This window comes from Pleurodeles waltl, chromosome 6 (assembly GCF_031143425.1).
Source record: "Pleurodeles waltl isolate 20211129_DDA chromosome 6, aPleWal1.hap1.20221129, whole genome shotgun sequence".
Lineage (NCBI taxonomy): Eukaryota > Metazoa > Chordata > Amphibia > Caudata > Salamandridae > Pleurodeles > Pleurodeles waltl.
Genome location: NC_090445.1, coordinates 888321176 through 888338255, shown reverse-complemented (window position 1 = coordinate 888338255; position 17080 = coordinate 888321176). Strand labels below are relative to the sequence as shown.

The following is a 17080-nucleotide window of genomic DNA, read 5'->3' as shown; positions in this document are numbered from 1 at the left end:
GATGGTAACCCTGGCCCTTGTTGTGTCCAGACTGGAGTACTGCAATGCCCTATACCTAAACATTAATCAACTATCCCTGAACAAGCTTCAACTTGTTCAGAATTCAGCCGCCCGACTGGTGCTCTGGCTATCCAGGTTTTCCTCCACTAAGGAGGGAATGAGAGAGCTGCACTGGCTTCCAATTAAAAAACACATTAGCATTAAGACGCTGCTTTTGGCACATAAAGCTCTTCATTCCCAGGGTTCAGGATACTTACAAACTGCAATCAATTGGTATACACCTAGTAGCTCACTAAGATCATTAAATCTTAAGATTGCGAGGACCCCAAGGAGCAAAAAAGTGAAATGGGGGATAGGGCTTTCTCAATAGCAGCTGCTAAGTTATGGAACTCTTACAATTGAGATTAGAGGAATTTCATTCCTGCTTCTGTTTTGCAAGCAACTCAAGACCTTGCTATTTTCCCTCTAGATCTTGGAGTAGCTCCGTCCTTTCTTACCTGCTTAGCGCTTCGATACCACTGGTATGAATGCACTCTATAAGAAACAAATACAAATTACAGAATGGTCTGGAGACGCTTGTGCACTGTAAAGTGTATGCTCGTTCATCTGCATGGGCTATTGGTATAGGCAAACTGAAGTTTATATTACAAGCACCTAGACATTTTGAACCTAAGCTCTACATCTGGGGCCCCATATCATAACTTGTGTATAATTAAGAAATTCTAACTCATGAATCAGCTAATTAAACGATACAAGGAAAATAAAAGACCAAGAATATATAATAAACTTAACCAACTCCTATAAAGAAGTCTTCATTAAAGTTTGGTTTGGGGGATCCGGAAAAAGAACTAGACAAATGTATTCAATAGAATACTCTATGATCGTGGTAACCAGATTATTGCTGTTGAGAGAGCGTAGCTTATATAATCTACATTAACTTGAAATGTTTATGAACTAATGTGTGATAATGCCGCTTAGAAATTGCATTAATGTATTTTGCTTAAACGTGCACCTGAAATGTAACCACTGGGAGTGGCCGCCAATGTATGCGGGAACTAACAGATATGACTAATGTTGATAAAATATGATATTAAAGTGTGGTTTTGTACTAATCATTAATGATTATGTTATTACAGTTATGCTAAATGAATCTTGTAGGCCTTAAGTTAGCGTGAGCCTAGCTGACCGGCTCTCATATTAAATGTGTTTTTCTAAACGTGCTGACTCGCAAAAGGACATGACCTCTTGTTTTTTTTCCAAACTAGAAGCTGAATGTAACCATAGTAGATCCGTTCTCATGAAAATTCACATTGCTTGTAGAAAATATTAGACAAAATGCAACAGTGTAAATTAGTTTAATGTACAAGGTTGTTTAAACCGGTAAAGACAATGGAGCTACTGACCAAACGATGCTCAAAGAATTACAGAAGGATGAAATCATACCGTACGTGCTACCTCCGAAGGTGTCAATTACATGAACCAATAAAATGTCTGTAAAATAATATGGGGTGAAAGATTAATGACATAATCCGTTTTCTAATAGGGTAAAGATAGTGGGGTATAACCGCAAACCAATGAAAAATTAGGGGAATGTACTACGAAAAAGGGATAAAAACCCATGACACGGGGAGCCACTTAGAATTAGGTAGGGAATGCTATTGATTTTATCCAGAAACTGTGTCACTCTGTTTGGTGACTTTGCTGATTTTCTTAGAACCATCCCTTTCCTTAGATTTGCTCATTTACACTTTGCCTCCTTATGATGGAAGTGCCTCTATTGCCCCAGAGCTGAGATCTGACTGATGGTGAATCAACTGATGCCCTGAAGACGAAGACTGAACCCGAGTGCTGACCTAAACATTGGAGGGTAACTATGACAATGATTTTGTGATTTGTCTGTTTGCTTTTCCTTTCTAGGTACCAACTGCTTACTTTTGACAGAGACCGTAGCTAGATGTTTTCCAAATTGGTGTTCTAAATTGTTTTTGCATGAAGCCCAACATGCTAATGCTAATCAGTGGTTAGGACAGGGGTTCACTAAAATTGACGCAAATAGACAAACTACTGAAACTATGCTTTGTTGAACTGACGCATTGACGATACTCTGCTAAAGTTGATCTATGTGCACGCCGTGTTATGTTCTGATGTTAGCGATTTTTGCCTTCGTGAAATCTTATCAGAATTGCCATATTGTGACTATGTTATTGTGCTTCTTGGTTTTGAGATTAACACATCTGTTTTTAGAATTGTAACTAATAGGGAATAAAACTCATAAAATTCTACTAAACTGGTGTGGTTATTCATGACTGTCAGGTCATGGTGGTGTCTTGAATTGATTAACGTCTTTGACTAAAGTGAAATGTATTGTTGTGATAAATATTGATGACATTATTGACGTATTGATTCACATATTGATTAGCTATCTCGTCCTAAGGTGTCTCTCAACTGGGTCAAAAGATTAATTGGCCTAAAACGAGTCCTGATGTGTAATAAATGATCATAAAGGGACACGTTAACACTGTGCATTCAAGTTTGACATCTTCTGCATGACTATAAAGTTCCTCAAGATTGTACACATGACCTAGAAACATGCTAACGCCTTAGCAGACATATACCTGTCAACCCCTTGACGAAACACAGTTGAAGTCAAGCATTTAAGAGGGTGATCCAATTAAGGCCTATGGGGAATTAATACTTTTTGGAGAGATATGGAGACATATTGTTTGTGAGGCGTATGAACAGAAGTAAAAAGCGGATTAGTTAACATATGCAGATATACAGTTCTATAGGAGGTTAATTAAAAAACAACTTCATCCAGTAAAAAAATGCATTTTAACACCGAACTGTATATATTCATAAAAAAACATGACAGCGAGATTTACATCTGCGTTGAAACAAAAGACCCAAAGTTACACACAGAAATCGATTACAAGGACACACTTAGTCTATGTGTGGTCAAACGCATTCATTTCTTCTCTGTGCAAAAGAAACTGCTCTACCAGGAAACAGAAACAAGCGTGGACAGTTCACAGCTATAGAACATCCGTCACTAGTACGTCTGAAGTTCTTAACACCGAATGTTTAAAACGTTTAATAAACATTGCCAAAATAAAACAATTCGTTTTATAATTTGCTAAATATTTATGAAGCAAAACATGCAGCAGAAACACCGCTTGACTTCACGGTGAACGCCTCCTTTTCTAAATGGCCGCCAAGATCGCCTGACTCTCGGAACAAGTTCTCATTCTAGTTTCCTACCCGTGCCAAATGCTTCCACCTTAAAGATAAACAGTGCCAGCAAAGGCGAGCCACGTGGGTTTAAACACGATGTTGAACCGAACGATATCGATATCTGATTAACCTCTGGAGAATAACACTGACTACGCAGAGATGCGTGCAGACTGCAGGAACAGATCTAGCAAATAACGGGCATAAAAAGCAAACCATGAAGCTAGGAAACACCGCCCCCCCCCCCCCGGGGAATGTGTCGTCTGTAATGAGAATAAAAGGAAGAACTGCACATATTAAGTTTACACTATATCACATCATTCTTGCTTTCTCAACCGTGTCCCACACGCCGTCTCCCGACCCCCCCCCCCAAAGGAGATAACGTGGTGGAGCACCCTTGCACCTATAACGACCTCGTTTATTTCTTCGTCTGAATCTACGTCCTCTTCCTCGGAACTGTCATCTTCTTCGGAGTCGTCCACCTCCTCCCGGTACTGCTTCGTCGGCTCCAGAGCGGGTTTTTTCGGTCTGGACGCCATCCTGCTCAGCAGTGAAGAGGACGGAACAAGCAGCGAGTCATAAACATAGAAGAAAGGAGAAGGGGTGGAACATCGCCCTCCCTCCAGGGCAGCCTCTCAGCCTCCCAGGACCCTGCAGTCTCGCCAGGAATCGCTAAAGGTGCCGGGGGCAGCAGGAGATGCTGCTCTGTAGCTCTTGTTGAATCGCACAGCTCGGGAGTACCGCTAATTCGTATTTCTGTGCATTTTAGTTAAACAAACACGCAAGGTGTCATTATTTACAAAGTTGCGTGGCAATTTCTGTGCTGCTTTGAAGTGTCTGCAATTTCATACTTGGTCTTTGATTGATGACTTTTAATGGACCTTCCCTTCAGTAAAATAAATAACACTTTAGTCTAAGGATGGCCACTGCGAGGTGTGCGTCCATACCTGTCCTCTCTCTCTCTCTATGGCTGTAGCGCTACTTTAACTACGCCCACATCACTTGCAATGTTTATGCTCATGTAGAGGTTATGACATGCTTCCTGATTAGCGCCCCGGTGGTTCGTCGATTTATTTCAGTGCACTGAGTACCTACTACGTGTACTCATGTTTCCCTTCTGCAAGCCGTAAGTTATTATCAGGAAGTTACTTTCGTTTGAACATAAACGTGTATTTTTTATGCAAATTCGATTTTTAGAGCTATTTCAAGTTGTAGCACGTTAGGTGCGAGTGGTATATGCAGTCCTGTATTGTCTCATCAGTTGTTTTGCTTTTCCATTATAAAACGAGAATGTAGATTTTCCTAGTTATTTATGAAGGAAATTCTTAATTTTATTAAAGACACGGAGGTGAGTATTATGCTTTAGCCTTTTCTTTATTTCTAATAGCAGCTGCAGTCAAGAATAAAACTACTGATCACATAAGGCGAACACAAGTAGCCAATGAGGATCAAAAGGTAGTTCAAAGTAATGCACCAATCACTAACAATCCACTCTAATAATACCTATCTTGACTGAGAACATCCCTCTTTTCCTGTGCGAGGTTAAAAAGTAACAAATAACGGAATAATAGAACAACAAATACAAATAGCCATGCAAAGCGATAAAATTTCATGTAGCTGAACAAAAGTCTCTAAAGAAAATCTGGAAGCGTGCGCTGATCCAACAACTGAATGTTCCTGAAAGCAGGTGGAGTAGAAGACGTAGACGAAGAAAGGGAGGAAGGATCTCTAAGAAGAGGTCTGTTGCGTTGATGTAGATGCTGGAAGGGAGGGTAACAAACAAGAGCGTTAGCATTTGTAGAGGCAGGATAATACTCGCCTCTGTGTCTTTAATAAAATTAAGACTTTCCTTCATAAATTACCAGGAAAATCTGCATTTTATGGCAAAGACCGGAGGCTCCTATTATGCTATTTTAAAGCGTATCGATCACATGTAGAGAGGCATGTTGAATTGGTTTACAGTAGAAAACTCTAAAAACATTGTCATTAGACAAGTCAGCCGATCTGAGAATGTCCTCCAGGCGAGAACCGGCCCAAAAGGCTTTGGACGCCATGGCTCCTCTAGCCGAATGGGCACCAAAGGAGGAGGTATCAATGCCAGCAAGGGACACAATCCAACGAACCCTGCGAGCCAAGGTAGGAGAGGACACAGGATTGTAAGGCTTTCTGAAAGAAGTAAGGAGTTGGGTAGAAGAGGAATTTCTCAAACCGGCTGTCTGTTGTTCATAAACTTTTAAGCATTGGCCTACACATAGCTTAGGGTGATCAGGAAAAAAGGGGGGAAAAAAACGAAGAAAGATTAGTCTTAGTACACCTAAACACATTAAACATAACATCTGAGGGTGTAAAATGACGAGCTGTGACATCTAGAGCTCTAACAGATAAACGTTTGAAAGAAACTAGGCATAAAAGCATGGTGAGCTTAGCAGAAAGCTGTTTTAACGATAACAATGAATTGTCTGGCCAGGAAACAAACAAATTCAACACAGCATTAACATCCCATAACGAACGGTATTTAGGTTTCGGAGGGGTGGAAAATTTTACTTCCTTTAGAAGTCGGCAGACCAAAGGATGCTCTCCAACCGGTTTACCCCGGATGTAAGAGTGTGAAGAAGAGATTGTGGATCTATACAGGTTGATAGTGCGAAAGGATTTACCTTTGCTGGCTTCTGCCGCCAGGAAGTTGATAACCATAGTTACATCTGTTGTAAAGGGATCAACGTGTTTTCCCACACACCAGCTATGCCAGAGAGACCAAGCTGATCTATATGCTTTCGAAATAGGTATGCCAGGTCGGGATTCCCCGATATTTTCCAAGCTGAAAGGGTAAGGACATTCTGGAGTATAAGACTGTGGCGGAGGCCGTGGGGGTTGGTCAAGAGATCCAAAAATGAGGGGATTAGGAACGGAGGTTCGATTGACAGTTCCAGGAGAGTAGGAAACCACACCTGGGAGTGCCAGAAGGGGACTATGAGCACTAGAGAGGCTTGTTGACGTCTGACCTGCGCCAGAACTCTGGAAATCAAAATGAAGGGAGGAAAAGCGTAATTGAGGGAGGATTACCAATCCTGAGAAAACGCATCGAAGGCAAGGGCTAATGGGTCCAGGTGCCAACTGAAGAATTGTGGGAGTTGTGCATTGAGACAGGATGCAAAAAGATCTATGCGGAAGGGACCCCATTTGCAGAGAATGTTGTTGCAAATCCGCGCATTGAGCATCCAGTCGCTGGAGTCCTGGAAGTGGCGAGATAACCAATCCGCCACAAAATTGAGGTTGCCAGGTAGATACTCTACTTGGACCGAGATTCTGTTTTGAAGACCGAACTCCCAAAACCCTTTTCCTAATTCCGCTAAAGGTTTGGATTTTGTGCCTCCCAAGTGGTTGATGTAACGAACCGCGGAAATGTTGTTCATTCTGAGAAGAACCGAACAGGAAACTCTGTCTCTTGCGAGGCTCCTGATTGCAAAGGAGCCGGCAAGCATCTCTAAACAGTTTATGTGCAGTTTTGACTCCTCTAGAGACCATGAGCCTCCAGTCAAGATTGGACCACACCAGGCTCCCCAACCCAACAGACTTGCATCTGATTCTAATACAAGATCTGGGGCTGATGCAGAGATAGTCCTGCCGTTCCAGGTGTCTAAATGGTCTATCCACCATTGAAGTTCTGAGCAAGAATCTTGGTCTAGAACTATGAAATCTGTATAAGCTAGACCTTTTTGAAGGTGACAAATTTTTAGTCTCTGCAATGCGCGGTAATGTAGTGGACCTGGAATGATAGCTTGGATTGAAGAAGAGAGGAGGCCTACTTGCTAGGGATCTGAGGGATAGTCGAGAACTGCGTAAAATCTGTAGAATTTCTGACTTTATGGACTTGATCTTTGATGATGGAATAAGAAGAGTAGCCGAAACCGAGTCTACCAGAAAACCTAGGAACTCGATGGTTTGGATCGGATCCAAGGAAGACTTTTCGTAATTTATAATAAAGCCTAGATCTGAAAGAAGAGTGCAAGTGAGGTGAACCTGGGACAGAAGGGAAGTGCGATTCTGATTCATGATCAGAATATCATCCAAGTAGATAATTAATCTGGTGCCTCGATCTCTGAGAAAGGCCGCTACTGGTTTCATTAGTTTTGTGAAGCACCATGGCGCGGAATATAGGCCAGAAGGAAGGGAAGTGAAATGGAAAGTCTGGCCGACCCATTGAAATTGAAGACATTTCTGGGAGTCCGGATGTATGGGGACTGTAAGATATGCGTCCTGTAGGTCTAGCCTTACCATCCAATCTCCCTGGAGCAATGTATCTCTGAGATATAGAATAGTTTCCATTTTGAAGTGACAATATAGAACAAATTGATAGAACTGTTTTAGATTGACACCGGACGCATCTTTTTGTTCTTTTTCTGTACTATAAATACTGAACTGAGAAAACTTGAAGGATCTAGAGGACAAGGAGCTATTGCCTGTTTTTGTAGAAGTGATTGAATTTCTAAAGAAATTAATTCTATCATTTGAAGAGAAAACTGAGGGGGGGGGAGGAAAACTTGCCTGAAAAGGCTGTGAAAAGAGCTCTATAACATAACCCTGAACTGTATTTAGAACCCAGGGATCTACTGTGACTTCCCTCCATTTTGACAGGCATAGAGAAATACGACCCCCTACAATTGGTGAACGGAAATGTTGACTTACCGGATTGAGCGGAGAATCTGGAGTTACGGTTTCCCTTATTTCTGAAGCTCCTGTTTCTTTGGGGGTAGAATTGCGGTCTGTAGTCCTGGGTTGTGTTATTATTGTAGAAACTGCAGGAACCTTGGTTGGCATAGGAACAGCCGGCAAAGCGGTTCCTGCCTCTGCCGGCCCTGACAAAAACCCGTGCTGAAAACATGTTTTTTAGGGATTGTTGTGCTTTGTCAAAGGAGGAGAATGTTGCAACATACTTGCTTAGCTGTTTAATAAAAGAGTCTCCGAATAGCAGACCTTCTGCCTTTACACCGGGATCTGATCCGGCTAGGTTGACCAATTTGGGATCAAGTTTAAGCAGGAGGCCCTTCCTGCGTTCGTGTGTGATTGAAGTATTTGTATTTCCAAGTAAACAAACAGCACGTTGGGCCCACAAGGATAGTTCAACACGATCAATGGAAGCATGTTCTAGCCGGGCTGTTTCGGGCAAATCGAAAATGCGGGTTAGAGGTCCCACAACGTCTAAAAGTTTATCTTAGCAAGAAGACCAAGCTTTGTCGACTCCTTTACGCAGGTCTTTCCCGTATTTAGTGAAGAAAGTGATTAGAGATGAGTCGATTGTAGGAGTTGCCATGATTTTGGAAGACAGGGCAGGGTGGGGGCATTCAGATTTGAGTTTTGCCCGAACCTGTTTCTCCAAGGGGGTGCGTAATATGGCTGTTACGTGGTCTGCTACATGATCAGTGGGAAACCACTCTGTAGAATTTGGACGCTGGATGTTGCTCGGGTCAAACATTGGACCCCCTTGTGCATCTAGTATTGTGCAAGACTCTGCAAAATCTTGGGGCCCAGATTTGGGTTTTTTGTGAGGAGGAGGGGAGAGAATATCTCCAACGTCCTTGTCGGAATTATTCGAATCTGTGTCAGGGTCATGCATCTCGTCGTCCGTGTCTAATATCTTAGATACAGTGATAGGAGAGGATATATGTTTCGATTTAACCATGCATTTCTTTGAAGATTTAGATATTAACCCCTCCTTAAAAGGAGGCCTTTGAGGAGCCATGTCCTCCGCCGTATGTGAGACATTGTCACTAACCAATAGCGTTGTTTTAGTATTTTCTTGATGGTATAGGACACTTTCTGCTTTCCCCCGCAGATTGGGCCAGCATGGTTTTAGACACCAAATTGACGACTGAATTTTCCAAATTTTTTGCCATGAAGCTGAAATAGCTTGTTCAACGGACAACTGAATGAAGTCATTTACATTTTCTTTAAGGACGTCTTCCTCCTCTTCCTGAGTTAAATGTAAAACAGAGGCGCTGTCCATGGTGGCAGCAAAAGGTTGGAAAAAATAGATGAATGAGAGGGAGAAAAGGGTTAAACTTCTCACAGAAATGAGAAGAGCAGGGAGGCTCCGCCTATGGGTGGGACAAAATACTTGTGGATATGAAGCCAGGGAGTTAAAACAGAAACGAGGAGTCCGGCGCTGGGAAAAGATAGTCACAGACACGTCAGCTGAGGAAAAACGGTGAGCGTCTTACGAAGCTTGTTTTCCCCTCTCAGCGAACGGTAGAATATGGCTACCGCGGGCTGAGAAGAGGAACGGCCTCAAGCGGCAGGTAAATAAACGGGTGCGCGACGCGAGTCACACAGTAGAATGTGGCTACAAGCCGACTACGCAAACAAGGAATATACCGGCATAACAATGATGGCCTATCAATAACAAAGCAGTGCGAACACCAAACACGATAAACAGCCAATAATATAAAGTAAATATGAAAGGAAAATAATACTTATCTTGTTTGCGAGCAGCAAGAAAAGAGGGTTGTTCTCAGTCAAGATAGGTATTATTAGAGTGGATTGTTAGTGATCGGTGCATTACTTTGAACTACCTTTTGATCCTCATTGGCTATTTTTGTTCGCTTTATGGGATCAGTAGTTTTATTCTTGACTGCAGCTGCTATTAGACATAACGAAAAGACTACAGCATAATAGGAGCCTCCGGTCTTGCCATAAAATTCAAATTACTAGAGTTAAAATAAAAGCAACACAGTAAAGTGACACAATTCAAAGATCCCTGTTTATCCATCTGTATTAAGACAAGTGTCACTGAAATTATGTGGCAGGATTGACTGATGTATGATACAAGTAAAACAAATATCTGCCACAATGTGTCAAAAGAGCAAAATTAAGCTGTAAATTCATAGACAATATTTCCTAGCTATTTTGGCATTCTGACTCAATTGATAGATAAGTGATCTCAGTACTATAGAGTGTATGCAATAAACTTTTGAGGATCTTAGAAAAGTATGCACCGAAACAAAGGAATGCTGTAGTATGTATATTTCCCATTTTAAAATAATGTGTGTAAAACACACAATACTGTACTAATAAGAAAACAACTCTACCTATATACACTTCTGCACGTTTTGTAAAACGTGTGCCTCTTACATTCCATATATCCCATTTGTGCTTAAATATTTCGCATACATTTCATGTAAGTGCTTTAGTTTAAAAGAGATACTTTAACGTGAGGGCGTTATATGTCTGGTGCCCTGTTGATCCTGAAGCGTGATCTGGCAGAGGAAGGACTGGTCCTCTCAGATATGCAGCTATACTACTTTGCAGCACATCTGCAGCATGAGGCCCGATGGTTGATTGATACAGATAATTGGGAAAAGAGATTACTAAGGAGTGCATTTGGGGAAGACTCCCTGGTGCGCCTACTGGGGCTGTTCAGGAAAACCAGTTCCATTTCTGGTGCGGCATACAGCACAGATATGGGAGACAGCAGTAAAGAAGGTGCTGTGGAAGGCCCCCTTTGATAGGGAATTGTGACTGTGGGTCCTTGAGCCATTCAGATCTATAGAGCAGGATATGACAATGGACAGGTGGAGAGAGGAGGGATGCCTTTTGGTAGGTGACTTGTACCCGAGGGTGGTCTTTATCTCCTTCCAGGAAGCACAGGATACATTTCAAGTGAGGCAGGGACAATTCCTCTATTATGCTAAGCTGGACAACACAGCGAAAGAGATAAATTGCACTGACCCGGCGGCTCCAACTTCCTCACAGATGTTGGGGGGTTGATCAGGTGAGGAGCGGGTAGGCATCTCATTACACTTTTTTATTTACAGAGCATTCAGTGGAAATATGGCTCTGCCCATGTATCGTGCATGAGCTGCCTGGAAAGCTGATTTAGGGGCACCACTTGAAGATTCAGACTGGGAGCATGCCTATGGTTTGGTAAGGAATGTATCTTGTAACAATAGGTTTAAGCTATTGCATTTCAGTTATTTACCCCATCCAGTATATGACCCCATCCAAGCTTAAAACGATAGCGCTGTGGTGAGGAGAATGCCTCCTTCTTGCACCTGGCCTGTCAGTATGCAGAGGTATATGGGTTTTGGACTGAGGTGGTACCCAGGGTTGAGAGAACCATGGACATTGAGATCCCTATAACCCCCGGGGCCTGCTTATTGGGCATAGTAACGAAACCCGGGGGCGCAAGATATTGTTTGGATTCCTCCAGCTGGTGCTGCTTTTGGCGTAGTGTAAGGTGGCCATCAGATGGATGGGTTCCTGGGTACTGAGTGTGGAGGTTTGGATTAGGGATGTATTAGAATGGGGGAGGTCTCAGAAGAGCAGAATATACGCGTATCCCGCACTGATGATGGAGCCACCGAAGCTGTGGCAACTTGGAGACTACTAAATAATGACTTTGATTACCCGGGCAGCTCTGACTCAGACTTGGATCAAGGGGACCGAAATGCATGATTGTGGGTTGGGTATTGCTATCAACTTCAGGAGATGAGTCTACCAACAATGAACCTGATATCTGTACAGCTATGTAAGCTCTCTGACTTGGTATATGTATTACTGTTAACAATGTATTACTTCTATTATCTAGAACATAAGACACTGCAAATACATACTGCACTTGGGACTATGCACTGAATGTTCTGTTTATACAATATATTAAATGCAACATAAAGGTTTTATAAAAGGCAAAAAAGAGACCCTTTAACAGGCAATACCTTAAAAAGAGATGACCATGTTTGTGATTCTTCTAAACTGTAAGTTACTTCCCAACTGATGTCTGAGGAAACCCTGTGTTAGAAACATGAATTCGGATGAACAGTGTGAAAACGCAGAGAGGAGCTATTCTGTTCATGCGTTTGAAATTACAGCAAAATCCATAGTTCTTTTATTACCAATAGCTTATCTAACTGTGCGGATTATTAGTGCAGATCTGAACAGAAAAAGGCTCACGGATGTCTGAGTTTGTGGGATGTATTTGGGCTTTATATATGTGCAGAGGTGTCTTATCCAGGTGACTGGTTGACACCTGTTCGGTATAAGTCAATAAGGACGCTCAATGAAGGACCACACGCCAATTATGAATACAATTTAGCTTTACTAGAATTTCAGGTAAATGTATGCATTTAGCACGTCAACAATAGTGGAATAAGAATAGCAATGAAAAGCATCTATTTATATATGAGTACACTACAAAGAGCATCTATACATATAGATATATAAGCAAAGAGTTCATTGACAGGTATAAGCTTTGATTAACTGTATACCAAAATGCATCACACTACGATGTTCAAGAAGCAAAATATAAATGAGTTGAATACTTCAGTTAAGCTTTGATTTACTGCACACCAAAATGCATGTTTCAATTACTGCAGGATGCTCACACTACGATGTTCAGAAAGCAAAATATAAACAAGCTTAATACTTCAGATTATAAACACAGTGCAAGCATAATAATCAATCATAATGATAGAGCAGAGAAACAAAGGCCTTTCATCCCTGTGTGGAACTTAACTTAGTCCACGAAATGCTGGGAAGCCCTCTACCGCCTGCTTGGACCTCTCTCCCCCTCAAGCGTCACGGTCTCTGAACAGCAAAACAGGGAGGCAGCGCTGGGCCATGGCAGCTTTCACAACCCCATCTGCGAGCTTCAAATCCCTCACCCGCACTTCAGTGCTTAAATAACTTGAAGCTTGGATTCTCTTTCTGGCATTTTCTAGCTATGTTATCAGCACTTGTCTCTTGGCTGCTCTGCCCTTCCCAGCCTTTGTTTTCATTCCATCTTCTCCCTGTACTCTCGTTCTCAAGGTTGAGACGGAGTCTCCTACACAAACAAGCTTGAAAATAATATCATGAACTTTTCCACGTTGTTCAAGGGTTTCAGCAGGCATCACGCTCATCTACACTACTCAAGCTATTTAACCCTTCGCGTCACAATGTCTTCCGCACCTTTCCCTATACTGATCACTCCACCCCTTAGATGAGCTCATGCATGCGAAACAGATATCATTTACTTTGACATTCCGCTAGCTAGGTTGCTACTAATACTTGTCAGCTTTATTCTAAGCGCCTTCATCTTAGTATAAAGCTGTTTTGTGCATACATATAGTCTGCATAGTATAGTCATTAGCGTAACACAAACAATCAATAACCAAATTAGCAGTTATAACACTATATTTAGATTCTTCATAGCTCCTAGTGCCCAGCCTAAGATGTCATACCAATGATGCTCAGTTATTTTCTAGGCGCATGAAGCAGTGTGCATAAGCTATTTAGCGTTTATGGTCATCAGTATGGCTGTATCCTTGGTGTATTTTAGCTGCCATATAAAATTTAGCAAAGGTAACTTTTGCGTAGTGCCTGATTGCCTCTAATCTGGGTAGCTTAACAACAAGCGAGATGTTCCACACTAACTGCGCACGCATTTGCGTCTGTAATGTGGTTATGGTAAACTTGGTCGGTGCAAGATGTCAGTGCTTATGTCAATAATGCTGGTAATATTGCACATACACATTACTTGCTCTCCGGTGGTTTGTATAAATCCGTTAATAAGTAAGGGATGATTAGTGACATACATATGCTCTCTGTCCCTATCTGATATAAGTCTGTGCCATTTAATAGGATAAGGTAACCATTCACATTCTCCCGGTATTGTGTGAAGACATGGATCTAGCACCCGTCCAGTGTGGGTACATACCCATCCCTTAGACCAATCTGCACATCTAGTGGGATCTACAGTGTGATTTGTTTAATCAATCCACTTTTTGTCAGTGTGAGGTATCCACCATTCTTTTACTTATCACTACGGGGAGCAATAGAATGGGGCACCATATGTCAGGAGGAAGATCACTTCTTGCTATATCAAAAAGAGCATAACACATTTCTTCCTCACAGTGAAACTGTATGGGCTTTACCCATATTTCTTCAGGCAAATGCAATTGTTGTCTCCAATATTCACCCTGAAGCTGTCCCCATTCTGCTTTAAAGTCTGCATACTGTTGATTAACAAAGCTTTGCCACAGTATGCACTGGATGCCCTTAGTCACTGTTTGCGTGTTTTAAAAGGTTTTTTCCGAATTGTTCATAAGTGAAATTATGCCATTGCCAATCGCGATACAACCCACGCAGGACTTTCTATACTTCTTGTGAGTGTGTGGGCCTCCATTGAGAAATTACTTTTATGGCCTCTCCTGTACTATATCCTGTAGAAGATAGCTTTTTCCTAATGGCTTCAACATCAAAAGAATTCAGGGCCCCTACCCCGATTCCGGTGGCCCCAGCTATCAAGGACCCTAGATCTCTTCTAATGCGTAATTTTGGCAAGGGCCATAACTGTGGTGTCCATGGTGCACATAATGGATCATACTTTGAGACATTCCCCTTGGCAATATTTATCTGTAATACAATACGGTTAATTATGATTGCATGCAGAGCTTGCTTACATCCTATTCTATATCGAACTATGGAAACGTTGCCTAAGTTGCTGACCATGCGTCTTTCGGTTACATAAAACATGAAGGCTGGTGGTTTGGAGTATCGAACTCCTTTGGTTCCATTGTTCATTGTAACAACCGCCATATGTCCTGGTAAAGTAATCTGTTTTTCAGAGCAATCATAAGGTTTACACGGGTATGCCTGTGCTGGTGTAAAAGGTACAGTGGTATCACAATATTTATATAACATGTTTAGCGTATAATTCAAAGCCTGTACTGTTGCTAGCGTCCCCTGTAACTCGTTCAGTCCGTTGGCATGTCGGATTTTCTGCCAAGTTACCTTCTAGGTCACAGCTTTGGCAGCCATCCACTTGCCTCCAGGTACCTTCACTTTGCAAAGTGAAACATTTCCCTGGTCATCAGTTACGTTAGCGGCTTGAGGTTCACAAGTGACATGAAGGTCCGTAACGACATTCTCTGCTACATTCGGTTGGACACAATGACCGCAAACAGGAACCACGTCATTGACTCAGATGTCATCATTTATGACCGTGGGTTAAGTCTCACTGCAGGTACAAATACAGGTACATTAGAGTTCTTTAAAAGTACAATATATGTACTCCCCACCCCTTGACTCAATATCTATCCTGCCTCTGGCTTTTTCCCTGGATGGTTCACCCATACTTTTCTTCCTGTGCTTCCAAATCCTCCCTCACCTCTCTGGGTGTTATCGGGGGGGGGGGCAGATCTTTCTTCAATGTGGGGGGTGTACACTTGTTCACAAATCAATTGTGCAATTCAGTCATGTGCTGATAACTTTTTTAGCTGTTCTTTCACCAATCTGTTATATCTCTTAATCATACCTGCAGCTTGTGGATAATAACTAAGGTGCACAATCCACCATATTCCCTGTTCCTGCGCCCAGCCCTGCACTGTTTTCCCTGAAAAGTGTGTGCCCCTATCTGTTTGGATCTCATCAGGTGCCCCATAATGTTTTATCAGGTAGTTTAGCACTCGCAAAGTGGACTTTTGATCTGCAGACTTACAGGGCATACCCAACATAAGGCCAGAGTAGGTGTCCACCATGGTCAATACGTAGCTTTTTCCTCCTTCTTTTGGTAGCGGCCCAATATAGTCCAATTGCCACACCGTAGCAGCTGCAGTTCCTCTTCTGATATGGCCGCTAGGCTTCTTTTGCAGGGAGGAAGGATCTCTAAGAAGAGGTCTGTTGCGTCGATGTAGATGCTGGAAGGGAGGGTAACAAACAAGAGCGTTGGCATTTGTAGAGGCGGGATAATACTTGCCTCTGTGTCTTTAATAAAATTAAGACTTTCCTTCATAAATTACCAGGAAAATCTGCATTTTATGGAAAAGACCAGAGGCTCCTATTATGCTATTTTAAAGCATATCGATCACATGTAGAAAGGCATGTTGAATTGGTTTACAGTAGAAAACTCTAAAAACATTGTCATTAGACAAGTCAGACGATCTGAGAATGTCCTCCAGGCGAGAACCGGCCCAAAAGGCTTTGGACGCCATGGCTCCTCTAGCCGAATGGGCACCAAAGGAGGAGGTATCAATGCCAGCAAGGGACACAATCCAACAAACCCTGTGAGCCAAGGTAGGAGAGGACACAGGATTGAAAGGCTTTCTGAAAGAAGTAAGGAGTTGGGTAGAAGAGGAATTTCTCAAACCGGCTGTCTGTTGTTCATAAACTTTTAAGCATTGGCCTACACATAGCTTAGGGTGATCAGGAAAAAAGGGGGAAAAAAAACGAAGAAAGATTAGTCTTAGTACACCTAAACACATTAAACATAACATCTGAGGGTGTAAAATGACGAGCTGTGACATCTAGAGCTCTAACAGATAAACGTTTGAAAGAAACTAGGCATAAAAGCATGGTGAGCTTAGCAGAAAGCTTTTTAACGATAACAATGAATTGTCTGGCCAGGAAACAAACAAATTCAACACAGCATTAACATCCCATAACGAACGGTATTTAGGTTTCGGAGGGTTGGAAAATTTTACTCCCTTTAGAAGTCGGCAGACCAAAGGATGCTCTCCAACCGGTTTACCCCGGATGTAAGAGTGTGAAGAAGAGATTGTGGATCTATACAGGTTGATAGTGCGAAAGGATTTACCTTTGCTGGCTTCTGCCGCCAGGAAGTTGATAACCATAGTTACATCTGTTGTAAAGGGATCAACGTGTTTTCCCACACACCAGCTATGCCAGAGAGACCAAGCTGATCTATATGCTTTCTTTGTTCCTGGAGCTCTTGCCATGTCGATGAAGTTTGAAGCTTCTGCCGAAATCGGTATGCCCGATTATTTTCCAAGCTGAAAGGGTAAGGACATTCTGGAGTATAAGACTGTGGCGGAGGCCGTGGGGGTTGGTCAAGAAATCCGAAAATGAGGGGATTAGGAAC

General features: G+C 42.2%; 2 protein-coding genes across 7 annotated transcripts in view; one reads left to right on the top strand and one right to left on the bottom strand.

Moving 5' to 3' along the window:
- The window catches only part of BCCIP (BRCA2 and CDKN1A interacting protein), a 226144-nt gene extending 222323 nt beyond the window's left edge, over positions 1-3821 (bottom strand). The window contains exon 1 of one of the 2 annotated variants that reach the window (XM_069239708.1): positions 3642-3821. In XM_069239708.1, the coding sequence (XP_069095809.1) occupies positions 3642-3767 (126 nt within the window). In that variant the 5' untranslated portion in view covers positions 3768-3821. The remainder of the gene's footprint in view (positions 1-3641) is intronic. The other variant, XM_069239707.1, reaches the window with a different exon arrangement.
- A 384-nt stretch (positions 3822-4205) lies between these two features.
- UROS (uroporphyrinogen III synthase) overlaps positions 4206-17080 on the top strand; it is a 450422-nt gene continuing 437547 nt past the window's right edge. For 3 of the 5 annotated variants that reach the window (XM_069239706.1, XM_069239704.1, XM_069239700.1), the window contains exon 1: positions 4214-4354. The gene's annotated coding sequence lies outside the window, so the exon portion shown is untranslated. Of the gene's footprint in view, positions 4355-17080 lie in introns of all 5 variants that reach the window. The other 2 variants (XM_069239701.1, XM_069239705.1) reach the window with 2 other exon arrangements.